Source organism: Falco peregrinus, chromosome 7 (assembly GCF_023634155.1).
Source record: "Falco peregrinus isolate bFalPer1 chromosome 7, bFalPer1.pri, whole genome shotgun sequence".
Classification (NCBI taxonomy): Eukaryota; Metazoa; Chordata; class Aves; order Falconiformes; family Falconidae; genus Falco; species Falco peregrinus.
In genome coordinates, this window is record NC_073727.1 from 19,874,090 (window position 1) to 19,887,659 (window position 13,570).

General features: G+C 47.0%; 1 protein-coding gene across 5 annotated transcripts in view; it reads right to left on the reverse strand.

The window, feature by feature from the left end:
- Positions 1-1,241: 1,241 nt before the first annotated feature.
- KIF13B (kinesin family member 13B) overlaps positions 1,242-13,570 on the reverse strand; it is a 133,290-nt gene continuing 120,961 nt past the window's right edge. For 4 of the 5 annotated variants that reach the window (XM_055810154.1, XM_055810152.1, XM_055810153.1 and 1 more), the window contains 3 exons: positions 12,320-12,382; positions 9,736-10,759; positions 1,242-6,540 (listed from right to left, as the gene is read on the reverse strand). In XM_055810154.1, the coding sequence (XP_055666129.1) occupies positions 6,248-6,540; positions 9,736-10,759; positions 12,320-12,382 (1,380 nt within the window). In that variant the 3' untranslated portion in view covers positions 1,242-6,247. The remainder of the gene's footprint in view (positions 6,541-9,735; positions 10,760-12,319; positions 12,383-13,570) is intronic. The other variant, XM_055810155.1, reaches the window with a different exon arrangement.

Here is a 13,570-nt window from a genome sequence, read left to right on the forward strand (position 1 = left end):
TCGACTGGCTGGGCGGCAGCAGGGACACGAGGGGACGCGCCTGCCCCCACGCACCGGCTCAGTTCTGGGGGGGCCAAACGCAGGTGGGTGGTTGGCAGCACTTGTGCCTGCGAGCAAGGCTTGTGCACACCAAGAGGCTCCATGAAGTGCCGGCAAGACTCACCGGCACCCCAGTGTCCACGGCAGCGTCCCCGGGGTTGCGACGGGACCCCCAGGGCAGACAGACCAGATGGGGAGACCTCCTGCTGCCCGGCCTCACTGCCGCCATGGACAGCAATGAGGGACAGCATGTGGCTGCTCGGAGGACACGTCTTATTTTTCACACAGCAGATGAACAACCCCCAAGACCATCTCACAGTTCTTAGTCTGGACACCTGACCATAAAATAAATCATTTTTTCAGCCCTACGCCTGCAGTTCTCTTTGCAAATCCCCAGCCAGGACAGACCAGCTCTGGCAGCAGCCACCATCCCTTTCCCCTTGCGGCTGGGCAAACCCCCACCGAGCTGGGAGGAGCCCCTCTTCTCACCCATCGCTTGCTGCATCTGTGCAGACCTGGGGAAATCCGGTGACGCCAGGCTGTAATCGCGTCACAGTGTTCAGCACCAAGTTCAGGCTGATCTGTTTTTCCAGAAGGATCTTTCCCCACTCCGGCTCCCTCCCCACTAGTCAGGTCATGGATTTTTAAGCGGTTTTCCTGCAAAACTTGTTCCACCTCAGCCGGCATCCACCTTCCCTGTCCCCAGAGCACTGGGGCCATTGGCCTGGGTTTGGGGGGCTGCAAGCAGTTGGATTTTACAGCCAAAGAAGGAGCAAAGAAAAACCTCTGCAGCCAGGAAGGGCAGAGCCGGTAGCAGTCCACCAGCTGGAGACCATGGGGGGAGCACGACCAGACCTCCATCTGCTTTTATTTAGTGCAACGATAGGAAAAATTAGTATTAAGTAAAGCCTTGCCCTGGCTCCGTGCAGCTTCATGGACCCGTGGTCTGTGACAAGGATTCCTGCATCTCAGCGGCTGTAGGCAAAGCGCTATTTCCCCAGGCATCAAAGAGGAGGGAGGACGGAGGGAACGTAAAGTGCGGGTGTCTGCGCATCGATGGGAAGGTCCCAAAACTGCAGGCAAAAGGGCAAAAGTCTCATTTGAAACAGATCTCAGCACCCTCAAGTGACCCTACTCCATCACAGGGCTGCGAACGTGTCTAAACATTTTGGTGATACGAACTGGATTAACAAGGCGCTGACTTACCGGCTCTAAAGATGACGTTTATTTAGGTACTGCAGGCTGCATTACATGTATAATACAATATTACAGTAATTTAGTATTGTACAGAAATAATTAAAAACTTTACAGCTCATTACAAAGTATCTTTGGATTTTAGCTCATTTAAAGTACACCGATCAACATGTAATACCACAGCGTAAATAGCCACTCTTTATATACACAGACCCACTACATTTACAGAAATCAACAGAAGGACGAGCTGGAAAGGTTTTCCCAAGTCACAGCAGACGTTAGCGGAGGTGGAAAAGCAAAGCACGGGGTGGCTGCAAGGAGCGCACGCTCGGGCACGCCTGGGGAACGGCACTAAAGACGAGGATGTCCGAAGCGAGGTGGGAACGTGCCGATGCAGACCCTGCCCGTTATGGCTTGGAGCACGGCTCCCGTACCAGCTTCAGAAGCCGTTTGCAGGGGGAAGGGAGGGGGAGAGCAGCTGCCTTCTCCTACCCAGCACAAGCACTGCTCTAAGGCTGGGGAAGGGGAAAGGCTCGTGACGCGTCCCCACCGCCCTGCGCCAGGCACTCCCCGGCTCTCGCCGGGTCCCAGGAGCCCCGACCCACGTCCCTGCTCTCTCCACGGCGGCATTTGGATGCTGGAGCCCGGCAAAGGCTGAGCCAGGCGGTGGTGGGAGGCTCTGCCGCTGGCCAAACCAGCCTGGCCGGAGGCTTGCGGGCAGGCAGAGCAGCCGAGCCGTTCTTGGGGGTGAAAAATACGTTGGTGGTTTACGAGGAGGGTGGAGAGCACAGAAACCAAAGCAAAGATGGATAAAGGAGATGTAGGAACAAGACACTTGTTTGTGACCCCAGCTCAAAAGCGTTTCGTAGTGTGACCAGTCTGTACCTTTACTTATCACGATCTTCCTTTCCTAAAAGCCAGGCAGCCTCGGGGCTGGGCTGAAATCCACCTGCTGACCCGGGGGTAAGGCACTGCGAAAACAGGAATTCTTGTGCAAAGAACTGGCAGTACCAGCGCAAGGACAACACAAGCATCACCGCAGAAAAGACTCTTCAACAGCTCCATTACTGTACAAACAGGCCTGTGCAGCACCCAAGCTCATTTCGTACAGGTTTTCATGACTGATCGGTAGGAACGAGGAGGGGTCCCTGGCTTGCAGGAGAGCAAAGAGATGTTGAACGTCCCACCCGGCAGGCAACAGCAGGGAGCTTCCATCCCAACCACTGACAAAACCATCTTGCTCAGGACTCGGGCAGTATTACCACACAGAACTCGTTTCTATTAGTTTTCCTCAACTAAACTACATCATTAAATAGCAAAGAGCCCAGGCCCTCAAACTGAAAAGGTATTATTTTGGACACAGAGATCAAAACACCATGAACATGAACCAAGAAAAACCTTGGCCTGGTTTGAGAAAAGCCCATAAAGTCCCTCCGAAAAGCATCTTCTTGGCTGCCTCGGAGCACGTGACACCCAGCTGCAGAGCCCCGCGCCCCGTACGGAGGAAGGGACCCGCAGAGCTGTGGATGGGGGTCCGGCCGTTACCTCTCCTACCCACCAACATGATTTCCTATGCTCAGAATCCGACACCCATCCGCAGCTCCGGGATACAGAAAGCAAGCCTGCACCACCGAGCAGACACAGGAGATGTGACACTGTTGCAAATTACAGTTCCTGCATTAACTATTCCTCTTCCCTGTATAAAGTGCATGAAAATCTTGGAAAATATGCATAGTTTTTAAACACGCCAGCCTCAGTTGTTGAGCAGTTCCAGTTAAAAGCACCTCCTCCTTTATGCTGAGCATATTTTTACAATGTTATCGATTAAAAAAAAAGCACCAAACCCAACAAAACCCAACTATATTACTTGCATTATGGTTTTAAAGTGTTTTCTGGTTAGTTGGCTTAGCTGGTGCAAAGTAACAGATGGCTTTGAGCAGAGGGACGTGCACTCACCGCGCCAAAAACCTGGAAAATATCTTTACAAGAAGCCTCACATGCCCAGGAAAGCTGGGGCAAGCAGAGGGAGTCAGAGAAGTCCTCTAAGAACATCCTCACAGTCAAATTGGATTTGTTTGGCTTTCTGGAGCTTGTGCCACATTGGGGTGATTCAGATATTTGTTTTTGGGGCAGGTGTCAAGGTGGAATTCGAGGAGCCATTTCATTTCGGAAGTCAAACAAGATGGTAAAACCCAAGAGAGCTATGAGTAAAATCCTCCCTCTACCAAAGTCAACGAGGTGCTCTGTTAACAGAGCCACTTCAGTCACACTACTCATCCACTGACGTTTGAAAACATACCAGCCATATTTAAGATGTTTGCTTCCAGGACAAGGTGGAGGAGGCAGCAAGTATGTTCTGTTCAAACTGCGTTTCATACCCCCTAAATACATACAGCACAGTTTTGCAACACAACTAAGAGCGCGTGGAAGAGGAAACCCACCCCGTATCAGTCGGCTGCAGCCTCTGACCACGTGCCCCAGATGTGCAAACACTGAAACAGGTCCTTGCGTGGTCAGAGCTGTAGTACAAATACAGCCAGAGGAATTTATAGTGGATGGCGTAAACAGTGAACTATTAAAGGAACTGCCTTCTGCTTGACCCACCCACTCCTGCGACCTTGATACCTTTGCACCGGTCCTGCAGAAGAACTCCAGTCTTCAGAAACAGCGGTGCAAGAAAAGAGGCTTCAAAAGGACTTGGACACGTTCTTCCCTTCATATCTCCCCCAAAGGGGCACCTAGCAAACATCAAGAAGTTTTAAAGATATCCCTAAATCCAGTAAATGAAATGCTGAGACTAAAACCCACAACTATCGGTTCGGGGGCTGTTTCACATTAGCTAGCTTTCTGCAGCACATCAGAACAAAGTGCAATTAGAAAAACGGTAAAGGTGGATTTTAGAAACCTTACAAGGCAGTACAAGAGGCATGACATTAATTAGTGGGTGGTCTTTCATCAGCAAGACTTGTCATACCCCAAAACGAAACACTGTTTTGTTGCATGACTCTTGTCTCTAAAAACAGTTACCATTTAAAAAACCAGGATTTTGGCATCTGTATTCTTCACTACTAAATTTCTCCAATCGTTTTGGTTCGAATGGACAGGAGCATCGTGCAAAGGAAAAAAGAGGAAAAACTGTACACTAAAAATATCCTTAAAAGCTGGTCTGTACATTTTATATTAAGATTTCTTTACGGAAATTTAGGAAACACTGAAACTAGTTACACAAAGCTGAAAGGATATATGAATCCCTGGCAGTACTATGCATGCTGCATTGTAACCCATCCCACTTATTTCTGCTACAGATTAGTTTCTATTTTAATTTTATTCCTTCTGCATAAATGATACTAATTACAGTAAATCAGCATAATTATCTCCTTCGCTAAGCATCCCTATCTCCTTTGATGACAATGTATCTTTCCCTTGGACCTCTGAACCAGATGGCTAAGGCACTTAGATACCAACGTGCAGCACAGGCAGCATCTAGATACATGTTAAAGTTTAATCATTAATTTAGCACCCTAAATATTCCCCACGTACATAAAACATCTATTGCTCAAGCTGTCCAATCCCCCCGTGATGACTAAACAAGACATAAACAGCTCAGAATATAAAAGTCTGTGGCCTTTCTTGATTTGTTAGAAAACGAGCGTGTGTACATCCATATGTGCACAGGTATATATACACACGCACTCAGTGATACATAATTTGTGCCACAGGCAGTTAAAAACTAGCAAGGGTTACCAAAAATAAAATCAAGTTTTATAAAAGCCAGCCCAAACCTCCCGTTTTCAAGAGAGATATTTTTGGGGGGGATTAGGGGACAACTCTGCAGCGGTTCGGCTGGGTTTGCTTCCGCGTGCCGCTGGGACGGTTTAGCTGGCGACGGAGGCACCTCCTCTTTGGATCGACACTCAGTACGGTGCTAGTAGAGCTCCTCTGTGCAATGTCAGGCGGTGGATGATTGTAAAGCGCAAACATTTCATATTTTAAAATAATAAATAAAAATAAATAGACTGGATTGATCCCGTTACAAGGACAGTGACCCTCTGCTTTGCATAACTGGTAAAAAATCCAAGTGTCTCCAAAGGCTGGGGGGGAAAATCAAAGCACGTGAGTGCTGGTATCTCTGCAAAAATCCTCTTCGCCCACAGGGTAGAACCGATGAGGAAAAGGTCCTGCCTCCCTGGGGCAAGTGAGACAGGGGATCCTGTCACGGTGAGAGCGCACGTTAAATAGATTAGACAGCAAATTCACTCCACTCCCCTCCCTCCTAAAAAGGAGGGATCAAAAGTAATACAGAGCAGGTCACTGGCCTTCTCCCCTCCCCAACAAACCAGCCAGAAATACTGTGCTGATCTCCACAGAAGGAGAGAGGGACAACAGGAGAGTCATCAGAACAGGCACTAGGCTCAGGTCACATCAACAGAAAGCTGCTGCTTTTTTAAATAAAGGGGGGGCTGGAGTTCTTTACTTCCAAGTAAAGGTTTCCGTGTGCTTCTCTGCCTGTCTGGAATCATTATAACCTTGCCCTTTCACCATGGATTATGCAATATGGACACAGCTCTTAAGAAGTTAGAAAAGAATTGTTATTTTGGGGAGGGTTTGGGTTTCATTTTAGAATTGCCATTCACACCAAGAGAAACACCAGTGTGTGGGCAGCATTCTGTAGCTCTTAGAAAACCGTGCCATAATTTGAACAATTTACATGTCTCTTCCTTCTCTGAAAGGTGGAAGAGAGCAAAGCTTACACCCACCCACCGCCACGAGCTTTCACCGGCTGCCATCAGTCATACCCTGAAGCGTCACAATTTTTAACAGGAAACGAAGGATGCAGATCCAGCACCATGACAAGGCAAAGAGTTAACATGTCAATCACCCAAAGCAGAGAAAAAACCCCTTCATTAGTGTTTGCCACAAACTAGAAGTTCACGTGGTTGGTTTAGCTTCCCGAAGCTAAAAGACCTGCTCCGCTGTCCGCCTTGCGGTGTTCGCTGCGGTGGGTAGGGCTGTCTCAGTTTGCCCAGGATTTCCTGTTCTCTGCATTTTTCTGGCTCTTCTCCAGCCGCAGGGTGGATCCTCCTTCTGATTTTGCCAGGGCTGTGAGCGAAGCCAGGTTGGAGGCTGAACCAGAGAAGCTGCCACTCTTCCTGTTCTCAGCAGCGGCTCCTCCTTGCAACCTCAACCCAGCGCTCCGCCGTCTTGATGGTCCCGTGGCCTTTTTCACTCTGCCTGGTTTCACCAGTAGTCCGTAGCCTGGGTTGCATCTGAAGTACTGCTTCCCTCCGATCGAGCCGTCATTCTTACCTTTGACAAGAAAAGAAAGAAAGATGATAGACAAAACGGCTTTTATTCTGTGCCTACGGTGTGTGACCAGGAGCACACCAGAGAAGAAAGCAAGAAGAAAATGCTGAGAGGGAAAAAGGCTGTTCCCTGTCAATACCCTGTGAAGGTAAACACCCAGGAGGAGAGCACGCTGCCGGCACTAGAGGACGAAGTTGGTACAAAAGCAAAGAAATCTGAAGATTGATACACTTCCTGATACCAAGACAAGTCTTCCAGCTACCAGAGGAGAAGTGGGAGTAGCATTCCCACAGGAGCGAAGATAGAAACCCCCACCAGCTGGCTTTACGTCTGAACTTGAGAAAATGGTAAGATTAGAGGAAGCAGCTGCCTGCGACAGCGGAAGGCTGGACTCCATTCGGGTGGCTCCTAGCTGCAGGCTTGCATTCCAGTGACACCAGTATACTCCACTGCTGAACACCAGCAAAGCCACTGCATGGAGACAGTTACTATGAGTGGGACAGTCCACCTTATTCTTCCTCCCTGCTTGCTATTCAGGGGAATTCTTTAATCTCACCAAAAGCGTTAAATAATCAGTTCAGCCACAGATGCATCAGCACACCAGCAGGAAGAAAGGAGAAGAGACTTCTTTTAAAAGAGCTTTTGCTTTTCTAAGTTGGTGAGAGCCTGAAGTTGACAAGAGTTACTGTTTCCATGTCATAAAACCTCCACATAACAGAAAGAATAATTTCTTCACGCTGATGCTGTTGAGATCTTTCTATTTCTCCCTTTAGATCATTCAAAATTTTCACAATCACTGTGCTGGGTGCCAGGACAGAGACTGCTCCCACCTGTAAAGGGACTCCAAAAAGATACAACAGCTCTTTTTAAATGACAGAAGGTCACCTCTCTTGTTTTACAGGTGTTTCCTTCTCTCTACCACTATTACCGTGTTGGGTGCAATATACCCTCACGTGGCCAAGCACTTGGACTTCTACCTGTTTGTAGTGTGACAAAGATACAAGTTTGTGACCATATTTCCCAAGTGAAGCTCCAGATGTGCTAGAAGCCAGTTACACTCCAACAAATCAAGGACTTAATCCTTGTGGAAACAGAAGGGGAAAAAAAATACCCAGTAACATCAGCAGTTGAGCCCTCAACAGACCAAAAATCTCATAGCTGTTCAACCCTTCCACAGACAGAGAAGCTGATGCTTACCGGGTATGTGCAAACAGCATAATGGACTTAGCACTGTGGACCAGAGCAGCCAGACAGGGAAGGAAGCTGACTTTCCAAAATTGAAATGAATCTGTAAATACCTGTTTTTATTTTAATTTTTAAATAAGTCATGAATTCAGGACTGAGAATCGGGTCTACAACTGTCAAACGGGTTACAGCTACTAACAAACGGGTCAGTTTGCTTTCCAGGATGGCAAACTCCAGAGGGTTTTCTGAAACCAGATGAAAACACACTGTCCAGTTTAGCGTTTATAAGCACACCATGTGCAGGGAAGATAACTGCTCATTTAGTGAGAGTTCTGGATCCTTGACACAGCATTTTATCTTGGTGAACAGTTCCGATTCCAGGGAAGCATGAAGCAGAGACAAATGTGGGCAACTCCCTGGGACGTGCTGATTCACTGCAAACTCGGAATGCTACAGCTTGGTTGCAGGGATTTAAATAAGGGGCTTTATGTGCCCTTGGTAAACCGAGCCCTCTTACTATCAAAGGCAGCAGCACCCACTGCCCGACTACGGAATTTTCAACTACCACACCCTACCTTCCCCCAGTCCTGCATACTCTTGGAGAAAATGAGCCCCATGAAAGCGGACATGAACCTGCAGAGGAGAGGAATTATGAAGCCTGGGGCTCCAGCACAGAACAAATGCCAGCCATCATCTTTCTTTCACATTGTGCTAAAGTCACCATTTTTCTGCATCATGCTACAACAGCACACGTGATCAGAGCCTCCCCAGAACAGCACCCTAGTTTCCAAAAAGTATATATTAGAGCCTAAATTCTGGGAAGTCTACAGCTGTAAAACAGGAATGACAAATGAGAAGCTGAAAGAAACCTTGTATCACCTGTATGTCCTGGTAGTCAACATACGGTTATTTCCTACTGCTTTTCACATATATAGGTATATACACAGACAGCAGGTCAAAGGAGGTGATTCTCCCCCCCTGCTCCGCTCTGGTGAGACCCCCCTGCAGCGCTGCGTCCGGCTCTGGGGTCCCCAGCACAGGAGAGACACGGAGCTGCTGGAGCGGGGCCAGAGGAGGCCAGGGAGATGCTCAGGGGCTGGAGCAGCTCTGCTGTGGGGACAGGCTGGGAGAGCTGGGGTGGCTCAGCCTGGGGAGGAGAAGGCTCTGGGGAGACCTTAGAGCACCTGCCAGTGCCTAAAGGGGCCGGCAAGAAAGCTGGGGAGGGGCTTTGGGCAAGGGCAGGTGGCGATGGCACACGGGGGAATGGCTTTACATGAGAGAGGGGAGATGGAGATGAGAGATGAGGCAGAAATTCTTCCCTGTGAGGGCGGCGAGGCGCTGGCCCAGGCTGCCCAGAGCAGCTGTGGGTGCCCCATCCCTGGCAGGGCTCAAGGCCAGGCTGGACGGGGCTGGGGGCAGCCTGGGCTGGGGGCAGGGGTCCCTGCCCATGGCGGGGGGGTGGGACTGGGTGGTCTTTAAGGTCCCTTCCCACCCAAACCATTCTCTGATTCTGTGATATACATACATACACACAAATAGACTTTTGCAATTTTACAGCTTATTTTAAAATAGCTTGTGAGGGACTAGGTTATCTGTTAAGAGACTGCAACTTATTTAGCCTAAACATTCCTTTGCTCATTTGAATCTCACCACCTCTGTTGCACTTTGGACAGAGCAGAAGCCCACAAGTGAACTCTTTTGACCCAAGGCTTGTCTCCTGCAACTATATACTTCCCAAGCTGCACTATAAAAGCAATCCTGATTCCTACCTCCACTGTAAGAAGCCAAGGAAATAACTGAAAGGAGACACAATTCAGCCAGAGGTCAGTGAGACTAGGTTTCAAAGGCAGACTGGAAAAAGATTACAGCAGGAAAAGATCTTTTATGTTTCCCTTCTCAAAATACACCCACTAATGGGTAATGAAACTCCCCTCATCAAAAAGCGGCATTAAAATAAACACTGCAAACTCTGACATGCTGTCTGCGTTACACCCAGTCCAGATCCTATTTTACCTGAAGGTAAATCCAGTTCGACACCAACCCATGTCCCCTCTTGGAAGTCTGTGGGCCCAATATATCTAACGGTGCCTGTCTTATTTGTGCCAACTGTGACATATTCTCCCTCTTTCAGCCACTCGGGAATTTCATTGGCGTCTTCGGAGTCAGAAATCACCTCCAGTTTTTCTTCTGCTGTCTCTGATCCGTTATGGTTCAGTCCACGGGCAGTGGCTGTGCTCTTTTCTCCTTCTTGCTGCTCTTCTATGCCTAGTGAACATACAGGATCTGTCCCCAGCATGCTTGTAAAGGACTTCAGCTCTGAAGTCTTCACTTTTTGGATCTTGAAGGGGGAGGCTGCAACACCAGGCTGGGACAACTGATCAGGATGAATCTGTGGTTTGGGAAACCCTAGTTCTGAGACCCCAGAAACCATTTCTTTTTTCCTAGCTTGTCCTGCTGACTCCGTTGATTGTTTGGATAACAACTCCTTTTTTGGAGTGGAGGTAGAAAGAAAGGTTTTTGCATCAGTGGCTCCACTGGTATAATTTGCCTGCTCACTTTGAGTCACAGGAGATGTGCAAGATTTTGATTTCAAAGCATCATTTCCATTCACTTCAGTGCTGTCTTTAGGTCTTGCATGAGCACTTTGAAGGCTGAAGGCAGGTAGGCTCTCTCTCTTAGTACTGAGACAGCTTTCTGAAGAAGTGTCCCAGTGCCCTGGCACGTCAGCAGAAGAGATCTGAGCCAGAGGGGGAGCTGGGAAGTCACTCACTGCAGGCATCTGACTTCCCGGCTGAGCCACAGACTCACTTCCCGTGGCAAGGGCCTCAGAGAGGGTGGCTGTCGAGACACTATGAGAAAAGTACCCACTGGAGGCTTCACTCAGAGGACTCGGAGGCCCTTCCTGGGAGTCCTGTGCCTGGGTGTCTCCCGTGGGCTGCTGCGAAGGCACTTTCGGTGTCTTTTCCGGATTCCTGTCCGCCTCAGATGTCTGCACTGCAGTTTCGAATGGCTGTTTCCCAACTTCCTCTTGGTTAATCTGAAACAGAAGAGGATAGGGACCGTGGGGCAATGTTATCCAAAATATCTGGGCTTAAAGGATAGCTACAAGGCCTCTGGGAAGTACTAAGGCCCTCAGCTTATCTAAATCCTTGTGTAGCTGCAATCTCCAAAAGATGCAAGCTGATCCGAAGTCAGCTTTGCAAACCTGGTAGGATTGTCAGCTCATTTCTTCCATTAATAAGAAAAGTGTCAACTAAAAGAAATACGTTCCCCAATATTTACTGAAAAATTATTTATATTACAGGAATGGTCATTTGCTGTTTGAATAGCAGGATTTATATGAAATGTGAAACAGCCATGATCTATAAGTCTCTCACAGTTATTTGGCTTAACTCTCAGGACTGATAAATCATGCCTCTCCAACTAAACTGTCATTTATGTCCCCGTTTCCAAATGCCATTCCCACCTCAATGCCGCCAGCACCACACACTTCCAGAGTATGAAATTAACTGCACCTCATGAGATTAACAGCCCATTTTAGTGATGTATTTCTTGGCTGTAAAGTTTACTAAATCTGATAGATCAATATCTTTAGCCAGCACATGTACTCTAAAAGATTAGGATGTCTCTAAATCTCTTTGGGAGGGAGGGAGGGAGGAAGGAGGCTGCTAATATGAAGGGGATGGGGGGAAAAGCGGTTGGAGGCTGGCAGATTTGTACATTTCCTGCTTTAACTCTCAGGTGTACATCTTTGTTTACCGTTCAAAATTTTGTAGTTTATTGCATCTAGTGGTTAAGTGTTCCAAACTACAGGATTTTCACCTTATTCTGAAGTGCCTTTTCCACTGGAAACGTAAGCAGCATTTGAAGAAAGAGCAATTTGATTGAATTACAGGAATTTCAGAACCAAAGGCTAGCTTGTTATCGCTAAGTGAAATGTAATACAGAAAGTTTTTTGAAATATTCCTGCGGATTAAAGACATATTTTATAGCTTTTCTATGGAGAAGATGGTGTACATGTGGACTCTGGAGCTCTGCTTGCTCTTTGGGTTTTCCCTTTAAGCGTTCAGATAACGTACATTTTGCTAAGACAATAAAAGCACAGTAGGAGAAAGCTGATTTGCTATTTGTAAGACTGAAGTTCTACTGAACTGTGGGAGATCATAGGGCCTATTTTCTCTCCAGCTTAGCAAGAGCCTTTTTCTCACACCAATATCATGAATTGGCTTGAAATATAAAATTGAGAATTAAGCTCAACACTCAGAGTAACAGGCACGTTCTGTATATAGAAAGTGTCAGAGCCTAGCAATTTGCCTTTTAAAGCAGCAAAACAGCTGAATTGTAGGCAGTTAACTGCTAATGCAATCATATGATTAACCAGGCTTTCAAATATAAAAGTGTAACCAGCGATATAGGGAGATTTTACCATGACCTAAGAAAACACAGCAACATACAGTGCATTTAAGTGTCTGACAGCAAAGCAGCAGTAGAAGTGCAACAGGTTTTATGTAGCTAACCCAAGAGTTGCTTTTGCCACCTCTCATTTCCAGGCATGTGGATACAAAAATTGTATTGTCACATCCTGGTACGTGCTTACCTGTTTTATCTTTGCAGCACTGGCATCAATACTGGCAGACTGAACCATAATTCGTGGGACAGTCTGCAGGAATGAAAAACAGAGCATTGTTCACTTAAAGGATTAAATATTGTCCAACTGGCAAACTTTAAAACTTGTATTTGAAATTTTGGAATCATAAACAAACCTTCCATCATGAAAGGATGGAGCATTGCTACTTTATTGCATTCTGATGACATACTCTGAAGGGGTAAAAACCTTAACCAAGGCACCCCTGAATTTTAACACATAAGTACAAGTACAAACACATAGAGTACAAAGTGGTTTTTTATGCAGTCGGTCAAAGACAGACCGCCAAGCAACGAGATGGCAAAGAGATCTGAGGTTGCGCTGGTCTGGCTAGTGAAATCCTCAGCTTTGGTCCACATCCAAAACTCTTTCTCCATCTCCAGAATCTTAATTTGTTTACATTTTAGAACTGTTCACTTTAACTCAAAAAGGAAGCCAGAACAAAGATCTGTGCATCCTCTTTCCAAAGAGGGCATCGCCACTGCCTGCCAAAGTGAAGACTCCACATGCCATTTGCCAATCACGATATACTGCTCCTGTGCCAGAAAAAACACTTCTCTGTGTTTCAAGAGTATCTTCTCTATGATAGCATGGGGCCTGATATGAAGGCATTGACAATAAATGTCCCTCACCTGCTCCATATTCAGGTTTTTATGTTAAAGATTCGAAATAGCCACTCTCCTAAGATGTAACAGCAAATCGTGACACCTGACTATAAATCTTAGGCTAAGCTGCCAATCTGGGCTGTCAATGGCACTGCTGACACAGGAGGGAAAGGCAACAGTTCAATGGAGAACCTTGGGAAACGGAAGCTTGAAGAAAAGGAGACAGGAAAAAAAAGGCAGAAACACCTCTCTTTAGCACTGTGGAACATTGTCCTGCCAGTGCAGGTTCATACTTCCAGGGAAAGAGCTCTTTAAGGGTGACATATTACACGATTTGGGAGCAGTCTGCTTTGTTTCTTTTTTCTCCAAGGGACTTGAGAACTCCTCCTGTAGAAATACAAAAGCAGTGCTCGTCTTTGAGACAGCTATTTCTAGTATTTGACAACCTGTTTGACAACTGAAACTTTCCAGCTGAAGGATAAGGTACTCTTCTCTTACATCCCTGCTATGTACAGTGAAGCAGGAATCCGACTAATCCTGTCCCCAAAATAAATAAATGGCTATCATTTATATGGAGATTGCCAGGCAGTAAATGCAA